Here is a 24,906-nt window from a genome sequence, read left to right on the forward strand (position 1 = left end):
TGTAGGTCATTTGACAAAAGGAAAATGTGACTGCTGGAGCCAGCCTGGTTTGGGTTGTCAGTGCAGTCCCAGACCTATTTTTAACTTAGGTAGCACTCCCCTTATACAACAGCTATTACCAATTAAGGATTGCAAGGAGTTGTACAAAAAGATGGAGTTTAAATTTTTCTCTGAAAAAGCATTCTGGCTTTTTGGACTACTTGGAGCATCTTTAACTCTTCAACCTGCAACAAGCCAATATTTTGACTTAGGAGGTTTTAATAAAATATCTTCACCACTATTTTCTTCCCAGCCTTTGCTGCATTCTCTTCCATTCCCTTTGAAACCTCCTTTGCTGATTTTTCACAAACATTCCTAAGGAAATGCAAACCCTGGTGTTTCCTGGGAGCTGACAGCAGTGACATGCACATGCCAGTCCTTCTGGGGAACAAAGCCAGCCTGGACTTGGCATTTTGGTAAAGGGCATCTCCCCTCACCCCCAAAGGCTGGAGGGTTTGGGATCCTTGGCAGAGCCCCCCAGCACCCTCCAGGCTGCAGCTTCTGAGAGACTCCTGGGATGTCTCCAGGCCACCACCGGGCTCCCTGTGCTGTGACTCAGACTTGGACAACGATCAAAGGGAAGTCAGAAAGCTTCCAATTCCCCTCTGCAGGGCACGGAGCCAGAGGCACAATTAAAATGTGACTGCTCCAGGGGCTGCCCATCAGCTGCATCCAAATACAGGAGAGACTGGAGAGGGAAAGAAAAGCCTGGCAAACTCTGAGTGCTCCAGGGACCCAGCTAAAGAGCAGGAACCCCCAGCACAGGCACCCCAGTTCCAAAAAATCCCCACCAAGCTGTCTGTGGAAGGTAAAAATCTGTGCAAGAGTGAGGAAGGGAGAAGCTGAGGGCTCTCAGATGGTTCCTGGGTGAGAGGGAAGGGGGGTGGAGAAATGGAAAGTTTTAGGAAGCCTGGAGAATTGATGTCATGAGGACTTCAGAGAGGCAGGGGAAAGGTGGGAAAAGGTGGAGGAAAGGCAGGAAGGGAAAAGGCAGGGGAGATGTAGGGGAAAGTGGGAAAAGGGAGGGAAAAGGGAGGGAAAAGGGAGGGAGGGGAAAAGGAGGAAGGGGAAAAGGAGGGAAAGGCAGGAAGGGGAAAGGTGGGCAAAGGGAAGGAAAAGGGAGGAAAAAGGCAGGGGAAAAGGCAGGCACACACACAAGGAACTGCCTGGTCTGAAACCCAGTTTAACCCAGTTCCAGCACTGGTCCAGGGAGGCATCACAGCCCCACAGATTGGGGCAGGGTTTGGCTCAGCCGTGCCCAAGTCCCACAGCTTACCTCAGGGAAAGCAGAGGGGTACCAGGCACACCAGAAGTGTGGATTTCAGGCATGTGAGCAATGAACACCTGCACAAAGACTCCTTCAGACACAGAGAACAGTTAATGACATGGCAAGGAAGGCTCCCACCAGTGTAGCAGGTATTTGGTGTATTTTCATTGAAATTTCTCAACTTGGAATCACTTCCCTGAGCACAGAGAAATCCTCTGATGGCTTTTAAGGCCTTTTTGCTACTTTGTGTGTTTATTTGAAGGTTTGCTCCTGATAATTTTTCTGCTGACTGTGGGAATACTGCAATGTGTGCTGTTTGCAGGCTGTGCTTGCAGAGGGGGTGGATTTGGGAGGTGGGGGAAGCTCTCAGCTGCTCTACAGCTGCAGCAGCCTGGCCAAAGGATCCTCTGGAGAGGGAGCTGCTCCAGGGGCACATGATTCAGCCCTGCTCTGGATGAAGTCACTGTCGAGTGAAAGCAAACTCTATTTGTTTCTACCAACATATATGGTGAACTCCAAATGCAAGTTCAAGGCAGAGCTCAAGTAATTCTCCCCACCCACTTTGCTTTTGTTTTGTTTGGGATGCTGCAAAGGAGCTCGGTTTAAGTGACAGCAAGGAGATGCACAAAGCCACTGACATCACTGCCCAGCACTGTGCAAAAGCACTTCCCTGCCCTCATGAACCAGAACTTCAAGGATTTTCCCCCTACTCCTGTTCCTGAGGTCTGTAATTAGTATGCAGCCATCACTTCCAGGAATGTGGCATTATAGGATTGTATACAAGTTCTTCCCCCTTCATTAAATCTGTTTTTAAATAATGAATTTAATTATGTAGTGACCCATGGCCAGGGAGTTCTTTTACACCTTTTTAATGCTGCCTTCCCCTTAGAGAGAGCAGCAGCATGCTCTGTGCCAGTCACCTAACACATCTGAAACCACCTCACACAACCCCAGAGCAGAGTCCACGCTGGCAGCACCAGGAATGAGGAACAAAGCCTCTCAAAGCACATTCTTTGTAACAAAGAGTTAACCCAAAGGACAGCCCTGACACAGATCACTTCAAGCCTGTGTGCTGCCTCTGGAGCAGCATCTAAATTAAGGCTGGCAATTCCTTTCATGGCTTCAAATGCTACACATTTTTCTAGGATAAGAGAGTGGGAGAGAGGATGAGCACAGAGGTGCAGGTGCCCTGCAGAGTGCAATATCAGAGTGGCTTCAAGCAGCTTCTGACACTCAGATACTCTGATATTCCAGGGTGGCAGCAGTCAGCTGCTCCTAACAAGCCAATTGATGAAAGCATTTTCATTTTTAATCAACACTGAAACATCCTCATGGGAGTGAATCATACACCAAAATACAGACCTATTTTACCCAGAGATGGGCTCAAGCACATGAATCACCCTATCCTGAAGCAGGGTGCTGGAACTGTGAGTCCCAGCTGAAGGGTGGCAGAAACAATTCCAGCTAATCCCTGGCTTCAAAGAGGCAGCCACCTCTCCCTTTGCTTATTCCACTGGGGTGGCTCATTACAAATGGCCCTAATTGCTCTGGAAGGGACTCGTGCCTCCTTTAGAGAGACCAAACCCATGAAAGAAAAATTGAAAATGACAGGAAATAATTTAAAAACAGTTTTGTTTGCCAAACAAGGCATTCCAATCAAACAGCCTTTACAAACTTGGCACTTGCTTTATGTTTTTTGAAATCCTCCTGTTATAGCCAGAAGACAGAAGACATTCTGGGAGGGAAAATCTGCAGATTACAGCTGCCCTCGGTGCCAGTCACACATTTCCTCACCTTCTGCTTGATCTTTAATGCAATGCTAATGGTAACAATTTCTAGCCTGGGCTATTACCCACCAGCTGGCAGCAGCACAGCACGGAGCTTCCCCCCCTGGCTAAGGAAAATCTTCACTTTCACATGCTAAACCTGGACTCACACGGGTTTATAATAATCCTGGAAGTAAAGCATGAGACGTTCATCCTGCCAAGCCCGCAGGAACCTGACAGTGATTTGCTCATCTTACACTTTAATCTGCCACAGAAACACATCTCAGCACCTCAGTGCTTGTATTCAGAGGGCATCAAAAGCCGCCCTCAAGTGAGGGGCTCTGACCAAAGTGCACTCGGTGCTACTGGCAACTGAAGAGCGCTGAAATCTCATTTTCATGAATCACTGAATTGCCAAACATTTCCTGGAGCAGGTTTCTACCCCAGTCCCCTGAGTTTGCTTTGTGCAATTTGCTGACACTTGGATAAATCAGTTTAGCTGCTGGTTTACAAACACTGGAGGCAAAATTTACAAATTACTGGAGGCACAGGCTCTGTTACCTTGCAGTAACTTCACTTTGTGAACATACATGGGATGGGCAAAGTCCTGGTTGCTGCAGGTGCTGCCAAATTCAAGGAACAAGTGTGTTTGGTGAACTTCTCCCAATTTCCCCCTCCCCTGGCTGTGCTGAGAGAACAAACTCCAGAGAGGCTCTTTGTGTACACGTGGTGTCTGCCCTTACCTGGCATTTCTTTGGGAGTGCCACATGCCCAGCTTGCTATTTTGGAGCTAGATTTTTTACCCTGTATACATAAATAAACTTGAAAACCTGTCCTAGTTCTCCTTTCTGCCATCACCCAGGCTCAGTGTTTGCTTGCAGTGCCCCAGCTGGCACTGCAGCCACAGCCAGGGAGGGGGAAGGGATCATTTTCCTTGTCCTCCATCTCTCCCAGCCCACAAACCCCAGTGGGGCCACCACAAACCCCAACACATCCCGCACAGAATTCTCTTCAAGCCCATGGATTGAATTTCCATGGAAGTGCACCCCAGAGCAAGATAAGATTTTACCAGAAATCAGAATTATCTAGGCCAGGCAGCAGACTCAGAATCACTGAATTCTGGCTGGAAAAGCCCTCAAAGATCGTGGAATCCAACCATTCCCTCAGCATTGCCCTGACCCATGTCCCCAGGTGCCACATCCGTGTGTTTTCTGAAGGTTTCCAGCAATGGGGACTCCAGCACTGCCCTGTTCCAGTGCCTGTCCACCTTTTCCATGAAGGAATTTTCCCAATATCCACCCTGAGGGTCCTCTGGCCCAGCCTGAGGCCGTTCCCTCTCCTCCTGTCCCTGTTCCCTGGCTGTCCCCTCCTGTCAGGAGCTGTGCAGAGCCACAAGGGCCCCCTGAGCCTCCTTTGCTCCAGGCTGAGCCCCTTCCCAGCTCCCTCAGCCTCTACTGGGGCTCCAAAACCCTTCCACAGCTCCGTTCCCTTCTCTGGACATGAACCCACAAGAATTCCCTGAATAATAAAAGCTGGAAAACACAGCTGGACATCCCACCATGGAGCAGCAAATCACAGCTTTCAAAGCAACCAGGAACATTTTCCACAGCTCTGAGCAGTGACTGCAACTGAAAATCAGAGTCAGGCAGTGCACAGAAGGAAAGAGCATGGTTACTCCATGGAAATGTTACCCAAGTCCTGCTTTGGTTATCTGTTACTTCATTTTATACACAAAAATAGGAAATATACACGCAAGCCACACACAAATCCTCTCCATTGCCCCTGGGCTCTTTTCCAAGAGCATTTAAAACAATTTACAATCACTAATAAAAAGTAAATGAAAGTCTCCAGAAAGTTTTTTTCTTTTTTTTTCAGATGAACTTCCTTGCATTTAAAGTTTGTTATTCTGCAGCACCTGCTTTTCACACTTGTTTGTGCTTTAACCAACAATTTATTTTGTTTCAAACATGAGGAAGTTACAACTTTCCTTCAATTTTCTTTTCTTCTCAAAAAGATGAGAACAAAGTGCCTCTATGTGATGCTGGAGTGCTTAAGGCCTGGTTTTAGTGCTGCCCATGCAGACAGAAGATTCAAGCACATCCAGGCTGTGATGGCAAGTAAATTAATTCTCTGGAAGGAAATAAATGGGCAGCCCTATTGCAAGGGTTTCCATTAGGAGATGTAGAATAAGTCCCCAGTAAATTCATTTGCCACAAAGCTGGGATTTCGCCAGGAACCCAAGACAGAAGGCTCGAGTTCAGTATTTATTTGTGTCAAAACAGTCTGGCTCCATTCCTATTATTTTATATGGTTTCTCAGCAAGGAAAACATCACAATGGGCTGGGACTAGGTTGGGAATTTTTTGGCTTGGCAGTGGAATCTGTGAAAAACTCCAAGGAGAGGAGAATAAAGCTATCTTTTGAAACTTCACAAGCCAATGGTCACAGATGAGGGTCCCATGTTGCTCAATGCAGAAAGTGCGGGGCACCCCCCAAACCTTGAAAAAGATTGGAACAGTTCCCTTTTCCAGCCTTCAGTCGCTGCATGAAAAATTCAACTGCAATTAGCATTTAGTACAAAGCACTTTCTGTAGGCTGACAATAGGTAGCCGGGGCAGAAAGTGTACGTAAGGAGAACGGAATCCTGGTTTAGAGAATCACACGGGTTTTGTTCACAGCCAAGGGATCCCCACTTTCCCCCCAGAAAATTCAGACCCATCCAATTCCCTCTGCTCAGCACCATAAATCAGGAGCAAGGAAAACGAAGTGTAGATTAAAAAGCATCAGGGTAAGTTCAGGGACATGTTAAATGGAATTGCTTATTTTGCTGTTCCATTAAATAGGCAAGCTCAATGCATCTGACACCCAGACCTATTCTTTAGGATCACCATTCACCATCAATCATTTAAGCTGGGTGTCAGACCTGTCTAAGTGAAGTGCCCACTGCTCTGAATGACTCTGATGTGCACTTTGTGCTGGGAGGGAGAGGAAAGATGAACTGTTATATTGCTAAATATCTCAGGGAAATAAAGGGTTTTCTCTGCGTTCCATAAACTCCCGTGACATTTCAATTAATCTGCCAGTGTCGTGTACAGTGTGGACACTCCAGCACGAGCCACTGTGCCTAAGGATAAAACAGCAGCGAGGAAAAAGTCCTGAGTCTTAGGTGATGTGACCTAAAGTAGAGGTTAAAACCAAACAGCACCTTCACCTTCACATCTGCATGCACAGAGACAACAGCAGCTGATAATTAAAGCAATAAAGTAAAAAAAAAAAAAAAAAAAAGAAAGAAGCAGCTTTACAATCTTTGTCACAAGTTCTCATTAATTGCCTACCACTCCCTTCTCCCTTCTCCCAGGGAGCACAACGGCGAGGAAAAACCCTGGTGGCATCATGTGCTGAAGAGCATTGCAGAGTTAACGTTTTCTTACCTTTTATAGAAACCATGGAGAGGCTGGAGACATAAAAACTGCCAGTAATCCAAGCAGAAGGCCTTTAACTTCAGCATTTTCCAGCACTCCCGCCGCCGCCACCGCGGTCTGCAGCGGGCTTTTAGCGACACAAGACTTTTTTGTCGGGGTTTGAATGAGTCAGGCGCGGTGTCCGTGCCCCATGGCGGGGCTGCGGCATCGCCCGAGCCGGGGCAGCCCCGGCGCCGCTCAGCACCTGCAGCCCCCGTGCCCCGCTCGTACAAAGCGCCGCCCGCACAAAGGACACCAGTGCATGGGCGCCCTGGGACCCCGCTGGCCGCGGTCTCACCCACAGCCCCCGGTCCTACCGGGATCACTGCTGTTACACAGAAATCCCACTGCTGCTTGCGGCTGCTTTAGGCCGTTCTGAGAGCCCCCCCGGACTAACAGCGTGGAGAAATCCCAGCTGCGGGCTTTGATGGAGCCTTGGAAAGCATCCTCAGAGCTCCCAGAACTTCGGAAAATGCAGGCAATTATCTCGATGGGCTGTGACACCAGTGCCCGGTACCCAGAGCAGAGCTGTGATCTCAGCCCACGGGGCTGCAGGCGTTTGCCCTTTTCCCTGGTTTTCCCCTTTCCCCCCCCCCCCCCCCCGTTAATCAGCGCCTCCTGTACCAGCACATCAGCTCCATTGTCTGCGGCACCTCGGGAGCTGGGGGCTTCTCGTGAGGGGAGGGGAAAGGAGCGGAGAAAAAAGGAAAAAAGCAGAAGAAGAGGAAAAAAAAAAAAAAAAGAAAAAAAAAAGAAGAAGAAGGCAGGCAGGAGCTCAGACCCTCCCGCTCGCACACCAGATTGTGCTTATCTGCTTCCCAACGCGCTTTGCCAGGGAGCGCAGGGGGAGGATGAACCAACCCCGAAGCGCGGGGCGGCAGCGGGACAGCCCCCGGGGCGCGGGCACGGACGGACGGACAGAAGGACAGACGGACAGACAGGCAGCCTGCCGGCGGGCACGGACAGCCCCTCCGGGAATCCCGGCCGAGCATCCCGGGGGATCCCGGCAGCCGCAGCCGCTCCGGAGCCACCCCCGAGGCGCGGGCTGGGACTGCCCGGGCTGGGATGGCAGAGCCGCGGCGTTTGCTACCGAAACCTCTGCCGGGCAGATAAACGCGGGCTGCTTTTGTTCTGAGAGAACAGGAGCACAAATCTTTAACAGTTTCTATATTTTACCATGGCCCAATTCTACCAACTCCCTCCCCTCCTCCTCCTTCTTTCCTCTCTATCCCAACGTGAACTGCCACGGGTGAGAATCCTGGAATGGAATCACACAGGGCAGGGTTAGATTAGAGATTAGGTGGGAATTCCTCCTGTGAGGGTGGGCAGGCCCTGGCACAGGATTCCCAGAGCAGCTGTGGCTGCCCCTGGATCCCTGGAAGTGTCCAAGGCCAGGCTGGACAGGGCTGGGAGCCACCTGGAATAGTGGGAGGTGGCTTTAGGGGCTGGGCTTTAAGGTCTTTCCCTGAGATCCACCCTAACCCTCCCCTGACAGAGCTCCAGCCCTTCCCTGGGTGCTGTCCCTGGTCAGAAACCAGATCTGTGCCCATCCCTCCCCTTCTCCAGGCTCACGGGATACTCTGAGTTAACAACAGCACAGAACTGCTCCATTGCAACACACAGGACTGGCACACAACAACTTCAACAGCAATTTATCTTTTTTTTTTAAATTAAATTGTTGCTGTTGTTAAATAAGAAGTGTCCTGAGGGAGACCAAGGCTGGTGTGCAGTTTGCTCTAAGTTTACTCTTCCAGCAGCTACAATTTGGCTGTTTCTGATTCCGTTTCATTTCTGAAAATCCCTCACAGGAGACATTTAAGCTACAGCTTGCACTGCTGTCAAACAGGTACAGAGGGACTTGAGAGTTCAACAGTCACAACAACAAAACCAAAGGCAGAATCTGACAAAATGCTTCAAAACCACTCTGGCACTTGGACAAATGTTTAAAACAAAACCAACAAACAACCAACCAAACAAAAAACCCAAACAAACCATAAAACACCCCCACAATCCCATCCCCAAAATGCCACAAGAATTTTAACACTGTTTCAAAAATATGCAGAGAAAACCAAAGCCCTAAGCCTCAACCTGAGGCCCTTTCCCATGTGGACCTATCTAGTTCCCCAAGTGCCTGGATAATAAGCTATATTTAGGGATCTATATAAGCTATATTTAGGGGTTCTGGTTTTCCTCATTGTCACTGTGCAGTTACAGAAGTGCCTTGAATCTTCTTAGAAAATTGCCTTGTGTAAGTTTAATTAAATGAAATTATAAATATGTGAGTAAGAACTGGCAGTTTCTTTAGTGCAGCAAAGAAATCAGGGGGTTATGCTTAAACAGGGTCACACTTTGTGTGGTATTTCCCTAAAAACACCTTATACAGGACAGGGAAGGTGGTGGGAATGACCAGATCATGAGAAAAGCAACCTGGAGTGAAAAAATATGTTTGATTGGGGCCCTTTCAAAAATATATTTTCTTGTGAAGATTCTCTTTCAAGTACCCCTTTCTGTCCTTTCCTTGTGCTGCCTGCACTTATTTGCTGGGATTTCTTTCAGAGCTGCACCAGAGCTGGTGAATCCTGAGCAAACACAACTGGTTATCTGTGAGAAGCAACATCCCCCAACAACACAAAACACTGCCCAAATCCAAGCCCATTTATCATCCCAGACTCATATTCCCCTGGGCTTCATTAGCTTGGCAATTTTCAAGTCACTGATGCCATCACGGTGAGGATATTTAGATTTTCTTATCAAAACTCTTTCATCCCAGCTTTTCATCCCCTGTTCTCCAGGGTGGTTTTATCTAAAGAGGAACTGAGGGAAGGCCCTGGAGACTCAGTGGCTGCTGGTGAGCCCCAAGCTCCTGGCACTGCCTCCTGCCCTGGGTTTGGTACTGACAAGATGGCAATGGGAAATCCTTTTTCCTTTGTCTTCACAAAAGAACAGCACAAAAAAAAAAAAAAAAAAAAAAAAAAAAAGAAGAAAAAAAATGAAAGAAGAAAAGAAAATGAGTTTTCCCTTTTGTAACATTTTTGTGTCTGGATTTTTTTACATTCCAAGGAAAAAAGAAGGAAAAAAGAAAGAAAAAAAAAAGGCTACATCCCATAATCAAGGCCAGCTATTCCCAGGATCAAGGGAAAAGGGGAAAGCCAGCCCAAGAGAAGTAAGCTCAGGAGACGCCAGCCAAACACTAGATCCTGAAATGAGACTTTTCAGGAAACTTCCCCTTTGTCTGTTCACATTGCAAAGCAATTTCTTTCTCAACATCATATCCTTTCCAGAAAAAAAAAAATCCTATTTATCACCCTAATTATCTATTTCTAAGCAGTGGGCTGGAGCACAGGAGCCATGTACCCATGGATTTCCTGACAGCATCCAGCCACGATTATCCCACCCTGCAGAGAAAATGCTAATGAGGACTTTTGCAAATGAAAAGCCCCACGCTCTCAACACGTTCTTCATTTTCACTTGTCTTCCAGAGGAAAACAACAAAGGAAATTAAGCTTCACCTCACGCTCAGCCGGGATGCAGAACTGGTTCTTTCAGAAAGGCATTTACCGAAACCTTTGACTTGGAATTCCCAGGCCCAAGACAAGCAGGGATTTTTGGATGTGATGCAGCTCCAGCACTGGAGCTGTAAGCAGTTTGCTGAGAATTTCTGCAGTCACTCAGAGTTCAGTCTCTGACAAGGCTTTCAAAAACAGCCCCTAAAAAAGGGCCAAGTGGAAATCGAACGTTGCGCCACCTCCTTTTTTAGGGGTGGTTTTCTTGCCAACCCCTGGAGCTCTGAGGCTGAAGGAAAACAATCCACTGAGGGATAAAATAACCCCAGCATGAAACCAGTGCCTGCTGGAAAAGTTGGGCAGACCAGGAAAATTGACTTGTCTGGTGACAACCTTTCACAAATTACTACTATTGAACTGCTGTTATTTACTTAGTTCAACTTTTAGAGTGATATGCCAGGAACAATCCTGAAAAATATTTCACTTCCTCAGATAAACAGCATATCCCCCTATTTAGGTGGAGCACAGAAATTGCAGTAGTTCAATTGTTTTCCACAAGTCTTTCAAGGGTGAAATGCTCAACTGGCCACACACAAAAATTCATGGTAGCCACTTGTGTGTTGTGGAGTTCAGGAATCTCACGGGACCCAGCCAGTGTGGATCCCATATTCATCCATGATACCCTGCACACACCACAATAAAAATGGGGGGAGTACAGAGCAGGGCTACAAACCCAGGGTTTGGGCTACCAAAGAGATGCTGAAGTTCCTCCTGGAAGGTTGGAAGGCCTTGCTGCTCACCAGACACCACAGCACACAAAACAAAATGCATTCAGTGGCCTCTGCGCCAAAGCTGGGGGGGGGAATTTCTAGGCTGCACAAAGAATGAGGCAAATGTTCTTGTTCAAGGCTCTGACAAAGCAAATGTCCCTCCCTGCCCCTTGCAGGCATTCCTGGTACCACCCCTGGAGCATCCCTGCCCCACCAGGACAGGTGGGAGAGCTCACACAGAGCCCTCGGGCTTGGGGACACCCTGTGACACCCTGAGGTGTTGGTGACAAGCTCTGCAGGGATGCCCAGAGAGTCAGGACATAAATCCAGATCTCTTCCTTCCATATTGACTTGAAGGGCAGCTCTGCTGCCTAGAAACCTTCCAGAAACTCAAAACAAAGTTCTCTGGCTGCAGACAGCTCTCAGAGTTCTGCACTCCCCCGCAGATGAATTCTCATCACCATTTATAAAATAACCTTTATTTTTGGTTATTAAGCCACTCAGCTGCCAAAGTATCCATGCAGAAGGGCAGGAAGAACTTTGCTGTTCTCTTAATTCTCTTTATTCTTACTGTCCCATCTGCACATCTGTTCCCTGGGCTCACACAACCACTGGCTGATCAATTTGATACAGAAGATGACAAATCCGCCCCAAATATCTGCTGAGCTAATTTAATAAATTTCCAGCTAATTTGGAACAGGCCTGGCAATTCACCCCTCCAGAAGGGCCACGTTAAATTTTAGATACTAGGAAACAAAATATGTTTAGATGCCAGCTGAAAGCTGACAGAGTCCAACTCAAAATATCCAGAATAAATCCTGTCAGGCTATGAAAGAAATTGTGCCAACCAACATATGCACAGATATAATATGCCAATTTTTACATATTTTCCTCTTTATAATGGACAGAAGCAAGATATTTACATTAACCTTTACTCTTTCCAGCACTGAGTGGTTCACTGAGGGGAAATGTCCCTTGTGATGGGAACAGGAAATCTGTGAGCAGGTAAAATGCAAAAAGAATACCTTGACTAGGAAAAACCTGACAGGACATGGGGCCATGTTAATTGGTACATCCCATTTTCTGGGCTGTTCAAAGGCCAATTTGCTCAACAGGCTCATGAGAACACAACCAGGAACAAGAAGCCCTCCATTATCTTTCATTGTACTTAATAAATAATGGCCTTAATTCTGTGTAATTACAGCTCCAGAGCAGGCTTATTTGACCTGCTGAAGTGGACTGGGTATCACGTGCTCGTCCCTCTATAATTATTTAACACTAAGAAAAATTCTCAGTTTTATCTGATAAAATCTCAACAGTTTTGTTCAGTTCCTCCTCTGTGATTGTTTCACTCCAGATTTTTAAAACTTCATAAAATTATTCAATTTGTAGTTAAAGAGTGGCATTTTTACATCCTTGTCTGGGATTATTTCAGCCCAGTCCTCAACATTCAGAAGGATTTACTGCATGCATCTAATTCTTCCATATTTCTCACTGATACCCTCCTCCCATGGAAAAAAATACTCCATGGAAGGAAAATCATTGTAATAAAATCTATTTCCAGCCTGCAATAAAGGTGGCAGCAATACCTGGCTCTGGTAAATCACACCCCAGCATCACGGTGCTGTTGTTAAAACAGATTTGCAGAGGAGCAGAGCAGGGGGAAGTTGGGACTTTTCCTGCATTGTCCTGCCAGACAAAGGCCCAGTGTTCCCATCACACTGGCAATGGGACAGAAGTACAGTGGGCACTGAACGTGGTGCTGTGCTGCTGTGGGAGGACAAAGGGAATATCACAGCACAGGGGGAGGCTGCTAGGAAATGGCAACACGGCAAATGCTTCACTTGCAGAACACTTTACACTGGGTAAGAATGGAAGATTAATTACAGAATTAATTACAGAAGGGCCTTAATTTGAATAAGGTTAAACAGAGCAGCTCCCACCGTTGTGTTCAAGCAAGGTTCAAATGACATCATGTGGGAAAAAGTCACATCCTCAACCCAGAGCATCTCCAAAGGAAGACTTGTACCAAACCAGCTGCTGATTTGAGGGAGGGACCCTGCCTCAGCTTTATCAAAGGAATTCTGTGCCTTTGATGCACTTTTCAGTGTGTGCAGATGAGAATAAAAGATGCAAGGTACCCATTTGATATGCAGTGTTAACAGGGCCAAACATTTCTTTCTAAATGGAGTGATCAAAGTAAAACCCCAGCTCTGGCAGTGCCTCCTGTGACAGAGCTCCCTGAAGGGTGGGTGCTTTTATCAGAATGCTGAGCGACAGAAACACCAGTGACATCCCCACACAACTGTCCCCAAGGCAGCACAGACCTGCCAGGAGAGGACAGGTCAGAGATTGGCAGCAGGAAGGTTGTAAAAATCTGAGAGAGAGGTGGTTTGTGCACAGACACACCTTCTGTCCCTCCCCTTGGTGCTCCTCCCAGAACAAACCCAGGGCTTGCAAGCTAGAGCTGAATTTCAAGTGGAAATCCTGGAAAAGAGCAAATTATCCACTCTTAGGAATATCCAGCCATCAGGTCAGTGCCTTTGCTGGCTGGGCAGAGCAAGGTGAAGCTGAGATGAGCAGCTGGTGAGAACAGGGCATTTCTGTCAGCTCAAACCTACAGCTAGCAGCTAGGATTGCTACAGTACCTGAGTGGGTCAGTTGAGACGCTGCTTCCTGTCTCCAGGGAAGTCCTGAGGTGACAGCAAAAGAATAAAATTATGAAGCATTAAAGCACAAACCAAATTAAAGTATGAGCTATTCAAAAATTCTATGTCCTTAAATATCAATGACTTTACATTCTCTTCTTTCTTAGTGGCATTTCAGAGTGCTTAGCATGCCATTAAACATGAGAGTAAATAAAAATACCCAACCAAAAACCCATCACCCTTTCCTAGATTAGAGAAGAAGGAATTAGAGAAACATTTGTCTGAATAAGCCACAATCTGATCAATTTTCAATATTCTAAAAGCACTCCATCCTTCTGAATCTGAGTGACTTTTACACTCTGGGGCTTTCTGCTCTCTGCCCAAAAAGGCATCTGTGGGGTTGTCCTGCAGAATTATTGCAGCACAGAGTTCAGGTAATTGTAGGAACTGAAGAAGTTCTCTAAGGATGCTGACTTCTGAGCAGCAATATTTAACATGCAGTGTGGTGTAATTACCCTTGCTCTCTCTGAGCATGACTCCAGGTTCATTATAACAACATTTTATACATATATATATATATATATATATATATATATATATATATAACATGGGATTATATTTTGAGGGTGAAGCCAGTTTTTTTCACAGGCTGTAATAAAACATCAGCCAAAGCCCCATAATTTTTAAATGGTTACTTACACTCATCCATTTCTATCCCTTACACAAATGGCCTTTGCTCACAGAGCCATAAACATGTGCAGTCCATGGAGGTTCATAAAATTCACATTAGAATTGCATTAATTATATTTACAGCGGCCATTCATAGATCAAGGCAAATCTTTACTTTGAATTCCAAGATTCCTAATTTGTTTACAGAAATAAACAGGGTGGTGTGAAGGGAGGAACCCACAAAAGCAGCAAGAATTAGCTGTACAGAAATGGAAACAAACCATATTGTCCAAATAGCTTTTAATTAAAGCACTAAAGCTTGAAAATAGATCTGGGGAGCTTCTGCCACCCTGTAATTTGTTTGCTTCCCCAGCTCAGGTCTGTGGATGGTGCTGAATTTTGAGGGGGTGGCGCACATATGCCAACCTTGTGGCTGGGTGTTGGTTTAACCATGGAAAAGGGTGAACTTCATTGACTTATAATTCAGTTTCCTGCTTCCCTGTGTATGCTGTGAGGTGCCAGTCTGCTCACTCAGTGGCTTTGCCTTGCTTTTAACCCAGACTCGCAGAAAAAATCTGCTGGGAGCAGTTTTGGCCCTTGGTGCTATGAATAAATGTTTCTCAGACAGTGTCTTTGTGCAGCAGGGGTGTGCTGTGCATACTGAGGAGATGCTAATTAGCAGTGATTAGCCCCAGCCCCAGCACAGCCCTGGTGACACTGAGCACTCCTGACCTGGGCACTCCTTGCACAACCCCCAGGAGCAGGATTACAGCTTCATTAGGAATCCTGGCTCTCCTTCCTGAAGTCAGGCATCCCAGGTACTCCCCAGCACCCAAACCCTCAGTCAGGACAGGCACGTGTATTTCTAGCTAAAAATATACCTATTTTAATATATAAAAATAATATATTAATATATAAATAATGTATTTTAATATATAATAATGTATTATATATAATATATTATTATACATTAAGGAATACTATATAATATACTAATATATAGGAATATTATATATATTTAAATATATATAAATACACCTGAGAGCACAGCTCTCAGCAAAAATACCACTCTTAGGGTCACAAAGCACAGGCTCATCAAGGCTGGGAAAGCCCTCCAGGATGACTCTGTTCCCCTGGCACTGCCAGGTCCATCCCACCACGTCCCCTCAGCACATCCAGATGTTTCCTGAGCACTTCCAGGGGTGCTGATGCCAGCACTGCCTGGGCAGCCTGGGCCACTACTTGTCAAACCTTTCAGGGATGAAATATTTCCTAACATCCAACCTAAACCTCCCCTGCTGCAACTTCTATATGTTTTTTTTTGGGTGAAGATCAGATATAGGAACAGTGGCAAAGACAGGAGAAGCTTCTGGAGCTGATGTGGAGAAATTCCCTGGATGAGACAGATCCCCACACTGTGGGGGGGAAGATGGAAAACAAGCCCTACACAGGAGGGCTACACCCCCACAATTGTTATAGCCCAGCCTTTGTACCTGGCCACCCAACCCAGACTCTGCCTGGCACTGTGGAAAACCTCAGGAGCAGTGTGACAACATGAAAACCAACATTTAGTGGCCACAAACCCTCCCAGCAGAAACAGGAGAAATCAAATTTAAATTCTACCAAAAGATCTGGATTTAGGGTACAGAAAGTTAGTTAATTCTTATTGAATTTACAGAATAGTATAATCACATCATCACTCCCCTTCTTTCTTCCCAGCTAAAATCCCATTTAAGTCTTTTGGTTTCTTTCCAAACTGCTCAAAGATGAAAAATTAATTAAAAACATAAAAATAACCCAGATTCTGAACACAATGTCATTAAAGCTGCAGCAAACCAAACATCTCATTGCACACGGGGTCACTTCAGGAATGATAAAAATATATCTCATTTAGGTTACTTCAAAATAAGGTTTGTTAGTTTTGTTCGGCATTTTAACAAATTGACTGGATGGGAAAATAAAATACTGCTGTGAACAAAGTGAGCTGGAAACTCCTGTTTACTCCTAATGAGCACTGGCTCAGGACATTTGTAGCCCAGAAAGAAGCACAGACAATATCTAATGATGAAGCCATTAAAAAGATATTGTTAAATATAACAGACTTGTCTATATATGTATAATTTCCATTGGTATTAATAAAGATAATTATAAAGATTCCCAAAGTACATTAAGTGCAGAACTGTGCCCAAGGCTTTGAGTGAAAATTGAGCTGAGACAGAGCACAGACTGCACAACTGCCTGGAATTCTCAGGGAATGCTCCAAACCACCCTGGGGGCTGTTTTGTATCTCCAGTTGGTTTCCATGGAGTTTGCAAGGTCCTTCCAGGTGTGCAGTGAAGGAATCTGCCCCAGTTCCACCGTGACTCAGCTGAACCATGAACATTCCTGCCATTTCAGGGAGAGGCGGAGGGCTGGTGGCATGAACTGGAACTAAACTGGGCACACACAGGGATTATTCACTGCTAACGTGGCCAGCCTGGAACCTGAAGAATGTGTGCAATTGTTGGTAGCAACAACTGCTGTCAAGGCTAAAAGGATTACCCAAAGTATGGATATCCTCAGCTCCTGGGTGAGGAGCTTGCCCAGAGCTCCCAGCTGTGTCCATCAGCACAGGAATCCTGACCAGCCCACTTCTGCAGGAGAAAATACAAATATTTCCAAGAAACCATTGGTCTAAAATCCAGACAGTAGGCTTTGGGTATCCACAGACAAAAACTATAAACACAATTCTAGTCAAGAGTTCTGTCCTGGAGCACAAAACCAGGCCACAGGTTCCAGCTCTTGTTATTGGCACTGTGTGGTGCACAGAGAGCATTCCCAGCAACTGGCTGCCTAAAAGACCTTATTCCACAATGGTTTAGCAGATTGAAGGGAAACACACAATTAACTCTTGGCATCTTGAGCCATGATAAAAAGCTCTGGTTTGTTTTGCTTCTTTTGTGATGAAAGAAACTGGTTTTTGTAAATACAAAAATCAGTATGACTGCAGATTATTTTGGAAACAGTCCAAGATGGAGCTCCTTATATTGTGTGACATAGAGAGGGCAGGGGATGAACACTGCAGAAGTGAAAACCTCCAGAGGTGTTTAGCTCAGCAGTGACAGCAGACAAGGAGTGTTACTGATCTGGGGCTGCTACAGAGCCCCCCAGCTCCTGCCTCTCCATGTTCTGCAGGGACAGTGGGAACCACTGAGGGTTTGGAACACGTTCCTGTGATGCAGCAAGCCCCAGTGTGACAGAGCCACCCAGAAGTGTGCCCTGGCTGAGGTGGATGAACAGGGACAGTCACTGCACAGCCCAGCCCCGTGCCCACGCTGCAGCCTTGGGTTCACCTCTCCTGAGGGAGGGCAAAGTTCTGAGGAGGCTCTTGCTGGGCTGAGGGGATAATCCTGGGGGAGTCCCCACTCTGATGGCTCAGCCCAGCTGCCCGCCCTCCTCAGGGTCCCCTGGGCAGCCCCACCCTGCGGGCTCAATTTGCTTGGGTAATGCTGAGCTGGGGCAGCAAAGTCCCTTCCCATCAGTGCAGATGGCTGCAACTGCTTCATTAGCTGCTCACCAGAGGACAGAGGAGACCCCAGCACTACTCCCTTACCGCTGGCAGAGCCTACAAATAACCACACAGCACAAGCACACATCGTGCAAGCAGCCAGAAAAATATCCAATTTGAGAAAAGCCAAGATATTCTTCTGGCACGGAAACGCACAGTGGTGACAGATGAAATAATTGCAGTTGAAGCAAACCCCCAGCTTGATCCCAAATAAAGACTGCTTAAATATATCATCTTTTGGCTAAGAAGGGAGATTCACTTGGAGCATCAGAGTACAAAGATATGCTGTCTGCAGACAGCAGCTCAGAGGGGTGTGAGGGGAAAAGGCAGCTCTGAGCTCTGTCGGAGCCTCGATGCTCGCAGCACTGCATCCCTCTCACACCAAGGGAAGGAATGCAGAATAACACATTAAATATTTAAGACCCTGTCTGGGGTGTTGCTCAGCGAATAATTGCTGCTGCTTGGCACAGTTTCTTCCCAGGAGCTGGCAGCTCACGGAAGAAAGGGAAACCTGCTCGCTGCAGGCTGGTGCTGTGATGCTCCACATGCTCACATACAAAGGAGGACTAAACTATTTCTTTGTATTCCAAAGTGCAGCTTCACTAAATGGAAATCTTCAGCCTTGCTTGAGGATGGTCTGGCACAGCACAGACCCCAGTGTCACTGCTCCATTTGGAAGGAAAGCCCAAAGCATCCAATCCCAACAGGCAGAAAGGAGAGGACAGAAGAATCGTCCTCAACCAGGACACTCCATCCCCCACAGACAAAACTGAAATGATAATCCAGCCATTCAAAGAAAATCATCCCTTCATGTCCCTTGGCAGAGATGTCAGAGGACTCATTCCAAAAGCCCCACAGGCCCTGAGCTCACGGGACCCAGGGCCTGGCAGTGCAGCTCCTGCCACACTCCTTCACCTGACCTCCCCAGCAAAGGCTCAGAAGGAGCAACCTGAGGGCAATTCTCACTGGGGGATCAGGAGCAGGAGCTGCTGAAGGGCTTGGTCTCCTCCCAGAGCTCAGAGGGATCTGAGGGAGCCCCTCAGCGACATCGCTGTGGCTGGAGCGGCCTTCACCAGGCCTGCAGCCATGGCCTGCAGTAATTAACCCACATTAACAATGGGAGGCAGCCCAGGCACTGCCAGGGGCCAGGGCACTCCTACCTTCCTCTTGGCCTCGGCCTTGGCACTGCCAGGCTCCCAGGGCACTCCTGCCTTCCTCCTGACCCGGCCTTGGCACTGTCAGGCTCCGAGAGCACTGCTGCCTTCCTCCTGACCCGGCCTTGGCACTGCCAGGCACCCAGGGCACTGCTGCCTTCCTCCTGATCCGGCCTTGGCACTGCCAGGCTCCCAAGGCACTCCTGCCTTCCTCCTGGCCCTGTCTGTGGCACTGCCAGGCTCCCAGGGCATTGCTGCCTTCCTCCTGACCCGGCCTTGCCACTGCCAGGGGCCGCTGCCAGCCATGGGTGCTGTGGTGCTCACTCACCCTCCCAGCTGGGCCAGCATCCCTGGGCCATCCTGGGCCACACTGGGCCACCCTTTGCAGGGACAGAGCAGGGCTGGGGCACAGGCAGGAGCCCCCAGGGAAGCTGCAGTGGCTCTGGCAGCTGCACCAGCACATGCAGTGCAGCAAAGCTGCCTCGGTGCAGATGTAACAGTGGAACAGCCCCGCGCCAGAGGATGCTGCAGGATTGTCCTGCCCTTCTCCTGCAGGTGAGTGGGGCAGAGGCAATCAGCAATCCATTGATAGCAACCTGAAAATACACCTCCAATTCAGCCTTTCTGCTGGTCAGACAATTTAAAATCTGTGCTTAAAGAGCTGGCACTGCTCACCTATGGAAAGGCAGCTTTCAGAGGCCAGGGCCTTAAAGGATACCATGGAAATTCCTGCCTCTCATTTTCTCTTCTCATACATTTTGTCCCAAATATTTTAATGAACCATTTAGACAAGGGAGTATTTAAACACATGCTTAATGCTGCTTTTAGAAATAAAAAAGATTTCCTTGCTTGGGGCTGAAGTGAATTGCATTCCCAAAGCTGGGAATGTGCTGGACCTCTGGCTGTGTCTGAAGTTTCTCCCAGCACTGGAAATGGGAAGCAGCTCCTGCGTGTCCTCAGAGCACAGCTGCTTTGCCCAGGTCACTCACACACAAGTGTGCCAAAACACTCATTTTTACAGCATGCTTTCCAAATCAAAATACAATCACATCATATCAAAGAGATTTTAGATCTGTAAGAAAAACAATGTCCAGGAAACAAAGCCCAACATGACCCTGAAAGCCAGGAGAAAATAGTCAGACTAGCAAGGCTCAGCTGGCTTCCTTAATTTCAGAACACTCTGCAAAAGTGAAATTGAATTTCTGTGCAGGGGCAACAGAATTACATTAACTAAAAGCCATTTGTGCTTGCAAACGTGGGACCTGCATTCCTAGAGCAGTCTGCAGGAGTAACAACAGGGGGACCTGTGGAAGCAGAAATGCTGTAATTTCTGATTTGTACTAACACACACCCCGTACAGTGAAAATATTCCTTGAAAAATTAAATTCCAAAAACTGTCATGAGCTAAATTAACTCCAACAACAACACCTAGAGGTTAATGGTCCTGATGTTTAGGATTTCACTGCTGAGACTGCCTGGTGTTCAAACAGCCCAGCCTTCTGCTGGGTTTTCCAAAGGAGCTTCAAGCCCCCAAGCCCTGAACTCTGAGAAGAAAAATAACTTTATCAGGGGCCCACTCCAGTGACAAGAAGCAGTTTAGAATTTATTATCTGCTGAACATCTACCCAGCGTTGTTTTTCAAGGTGCTATCTTGCCAGAGGAACTGATTTCATATTAAAATATTGCAGTGATGTGGTTTTGGCTTTGTTAGAAGTGAAGCCCATCATTTAAATTGCCCTTATTCCCAGAGTTACACAAAGATCAGATGTTTATTAACAAGCTTCACTACTATTTGCAGCTCAAATTTAGAGCCCTGAAAACAAAACCAACCCGTACATGCAGCATGGGAATTGGGGTTTTCCAAAGAAGGAAGAGAAGGAGCATTGTGATAGCGGCAGCCAATTGTATATAACTCAGTTTGAAGACATTAAAGCTTCCAGATCTATGTTTAATCCCCTGTGAGGCCAAGGTCCAGCCTGCTAATGTAATCTGAGAGCTGAACTGTTTGAAAACGTCTTGTTCAACAACATGGTTGGACAAACTTGCTCTCCACCAAGAGGCCTCACTAGTGTCCCTGGCCAGCAGCAGCTTTCCCTTTTTGTTTGTGCATCTTCTGCACAGAAAGCGATGCTTGTGAGAGGTACAAACCCCAAAGCACTTTCACATTATGTGTAAGTTTCCCTGATGGCTGTAAATGGAGCACTGGGAGTACCTGAGTTAGACAAACTGCTCTTCTCTGGGTGAGCAAAATCCCAGCCAACAGCCCAGAGAGACACCCTGCACAATTCCCCACAATCCCAGGCCCCTAGGTATCCTCCCATGGCATTGGAGACCACCCTGCTGAAAAACAACAGAAAACAAAGGCTGGGGAGTAACCCTGACCTGGAGGTGTAATCTGTGTTTGAACCCCACGTGTCCTTTCAGCAGCTCTATCACTGTCCTCCAAAAGCAGCTCCAACAGCTCTGTGCAAGTGATGCAGGGGAGGATGAACCCTCCCCAAGGTGAGCACACCATGAACACACCCCAGCCTGGCCACATCCCATCCCATCCCATCCCATCCCATCCCATCCCATCCCATCCCATCCCATCCCATCCCATCCCATCCCATCCAAGACAGACTCACACAGCATCCCCTGAATCTCAGCCTGTTGCTGTTGCTGCAGGTGCTGCAGGTGTGTTGAGGCTGCACACTGTGACAGCTCCTGCTGGCACTCAGGGCTGCCTCAGGGACACATTCATTCCCACTTTTCCCCCGGTTTTTAGGCCCAAGGTTTGTTTCTCACCTTCCCATCAGCAGCCCCTACGTGCCCAGCTCAGAGTGGGATCTGGGGCACATCTGCAGCTGGAGCAGCTCCCTGCACTCTGCATCCCACAGGGACAGAACAGGGGTGGGCAGGAGATCCACAGGCAGCAGGAGCTCAGCCTGCACTGCCAGGGCTCACCCATCACCTGCCATGACAAAGCCACTCGTTCCTGCAGCTCTCCAGAACCATCACATTGCCAGTTCAGCATTCACATGACTCCCAACCTGTTTCCATCCATCCCCTCCCAATCAGTGAATATTCCCCTGCACGCCAGTGCTGCTCCTCTGTGCTCACCCAGCATTTCACAGGAGCAGCACATTACAAGACTCTGTGGATCAATGAGCATCCCTCTTTTGTTTCCCAGGAAGTACACAGAATTACACATGCTGCTAAGTGCATTCAAAGACCTGCAATCCATATGCTGCTTCCCTATTATTCAGCAAAACTGCATTTATTATCTTAATCCCATCATTTCTCAAAAGGAAAATTGACAGAGATATTTCAGATAAGTAGATTCAATGGCTTAAATTCTAGTGCACTCTATCAGTCTGTCAGAGGTTATGATGCTTCTTTTTAAAGACAGAAAACAACTTCTTCATCACTCCACATGCACAGTCAATGTTTCAGTGATCCCACTCCTCTGCAGGCTCAAACCTACAGGCTGAAAGCACAGTTAGATTTTTTTAAAAAGCATCATTGCTATCTGGAAGCAAAGGCTTACAAACCTAAGTTAAATAACATGCAATTAGCAAGCTAGCACAGAATCCAAACCCAAACCCAAGTGGAGCTATGTCAGCAGGTCTGTGGCCAAACAACAAAACATGGGGTTAGTGGTGTGTGTGCTGGGAAAGGGATGGGCAGCTACAGAGCAGCTCCTCAACTGAAACAGGATTTTCCAGCAAGTAAATTGGCAGTTTACTTTTATCAATTTACAGTAATAATAATTCTCACTGCCCTGTATTTTGATATTAAAACAAACCAGTTGAAACCACAATAAAATGACCACGGGATTTACACAATTCAAGAGCTCCCCAGTGCTTCCCATACTCATCCTAAATTCCAGTACTTACAGTAGAACAGTTCAGGATTTTGCACACATGAGAACCCCTGCAGCTTCAGTGCAAACCCAGAAATCAGGATGTGCAGCCCCAGATGCACCCAAAGGTTCTGGCTGTGCTTGGATGCAGCTGGATGTGTTTGGAGGCCAACCCTACCTGGAAAATGCTCTGTGTTCATACACATACACACAGAGTGCTGAAATTCTTTGGGAAAACCCTCAAAACACAAAGAACGTGGAAGGAAAATGTCAAAGTAAGCTTTAAATGAGTCTTCCTAATTTCTCAGTTTTACTCAAAGATCATTTCATCATTTACCTTTTTCACAGCAGAGAATCAGATGGAAGAAACACCTGGCAGAAACCTGCCCATCTGCCTGGAGGAGGCACCACTTCACCTCCAGTTTTGACCTCCACAGCCCCAGGTTATCCACTCCAGGTTAAGATGAAGCATCTGACATGGACACTACCAAAAACTGCCTCCCAAATGTCCCTGCTCCTGACCAAGGTAATGTGGGCTTTCTGCAGGGGGCTCAGTGCTCTGGCCAAGATAGGTCCTGCAGTAATTATAAATCCCCTGAAGAGAGAGAGACATAGCTCTCCCAGGATTTTAGAAGCTGTGGGAAACTTAGAGGAAAGAATTCAAACAATTATCATGTCTCTTTCTGTAACCATTGTTTATAGATATGGTTCTCCAGAGGGTGGTATTCATAGTTCACCAATAGTGTGAGAAAAGATTCCTAAAGGCCAATCAGGTCTTAGTCCACCATTGTTTCTATAAGAACTGCAGATTTCTAATAATCAGGTGTCTTTTCATACCTTCTGATGATGGAGTCTCTGTATTACCTTTGGCTGTTCCCAAACCCCTTCGGTGATAAGGTCCCTAAAAGGACCTTGAAAGCCAAGCTCAGCATCCATTTGGCCTCACGTGGAATGAAGTCACAGACTTCCTGCTGCTCCACTACACACCTGAACCTTTACCTCCCTTCAGGGCTCTTTGATCATCCTTCAGTCTTTGATGAAAAGCATCAGATGAGTTGATAATGCCTATTTGTTGCTTTCAGCTTTACTTCTAAAAGCAGAGGCTGTTTCCTGCCTTAGCCTTGGCTGTTTCCTTCCCTCCACCAAGGGAGGAGCTGTTCCCACCCAAGGACAGCTCCTGTCCACGTCTCCCTTGGAATCCAGCATAAAAATAAACACAAAACTTCCAGTGAACTCCCTCAAATCAAAAAGAAGAACAATTTTAAAAGATGACTCAACACTAAAGTTACAAAGTGTGGAAGATGTTTTACAGCCAACTTCTGTGAGCCATTGAGAAATTTGATAAGAGGACCCATGTTTACCCCTGAAAGAATTTCCTACCAAGGTTGTTGACATAGAAACCAAGAAAGAAAGAAAGATAAATAAGTGAAACTTGTAACTGCTTATTCCAACAAACACTTTGCTTGTCTCTCATGACCAGTGAGTAAAGTTATGAGCTTTGTAAGAATGTAGAACAAGCATACATGCTAGAATAAAAACAGGGTTTGAAGCCTTCTGGAAATGGAGTGTGTTGCTTTGTACTGTCTCTATCTCAACTACAACAATAAAGAATGTCCTGGTGAGAAAAGTCCTGAAGAGCTCCAGGCACGTGGAGAGCACCTCAACCCCAGGCTGGACACTGAAGGCACCTCCAGCACTCCAGAGGGTGGCGGGCACAGCTGAGAGTGACCCTAACAAAGGATTGAGGTGACTTTAATGAGAGCAGCCTGAGCCCAGCACACAGCTTGGTCTGTCAGGGCCATCAGCCTGGGCAGGGACGGCGCTGGCAGAGCCCCCGGGTCGGGGACAGCTCCTGATTAATGACAGCCCCGGCTGGGTGACAGGGAAAATGATTGGAGCACCATTGCCTGATCAAGATTAATTATCTCCCCACCCCAGCCCCTGGCAAACGCGTGTCGTAAAGCAGCAATTACAACTAATTGAATCCTCCGTAAAAATGAATTTAATTGGAGAGAGCAAGATGGATTTCAACGCTATCTCATTTTCAGGTGTGCAATGCTCCAGTGATTGGCTTGGAAAAAAAAATTCAGAGGTGAATGAGATGTGACATACTTTCTTTAGGATAAAATGCTTACATTAACGGGTCATAAATTGGGTTGATTTTATGCATTTGTTCTAGGAATGCATATGCCAAAGATCATTACAGGCCAAAGAGCACACAAATAACATAAAAATAGCTAAA

General features: G+C 46.9%; 1 protein-coding gene across 10 annotated transcripts in view; it reads right to left on the reverse strand.

Moving 5' to 3' along the window:
• IQSEC1 (IQ motif and Sec7 domain ArfGEF 1) overlaps positions 1 to 24,906 on the reverse strand; it is a 298,040-nt gene that overhangs the window by 125,857 nt on the left and 147,277 nt on the right. For 6 of the 10 annotated variants that reach the window (XM_074550173.1, XM_074550165.1, XM_074550168.1 and 3 more), the window contains one exon: positions 13,454 to 13,498. The exons of 3 other annotated variants lie outside the window; for them this stretch is intronic. In XM_074550173.1, the coding sequence (XP_074406274.1) occupies positions 13,454 to 13,498 (45 nt within the window). Of the gene's footprint in view, positions 1 to 6,502; positions 7,109 to 13,453; positions 13,499 to 24,906 lie in introns of those variants that run through there. One more of the 10 variants, XM_014272975.3, reaches the window with a different exon arrangement.

The sequence above is a fragment of the Zonotrichia albicollis genome, chromosome 12 (assembly GCF_047830755.1).
Source record: "Zonotrichia albicollis isolate bZonAlb1 chromosome 12, bZonAlb1.hap1, whole genome shotgun sequence".
In the NCBI taxonomy this organism is placed as follows: Eukaryota; Metazoa; Chordata; class Aves; order Passeriformes; family Passerellidae; genus Zonotrichia; species Zonotrichia albicollis.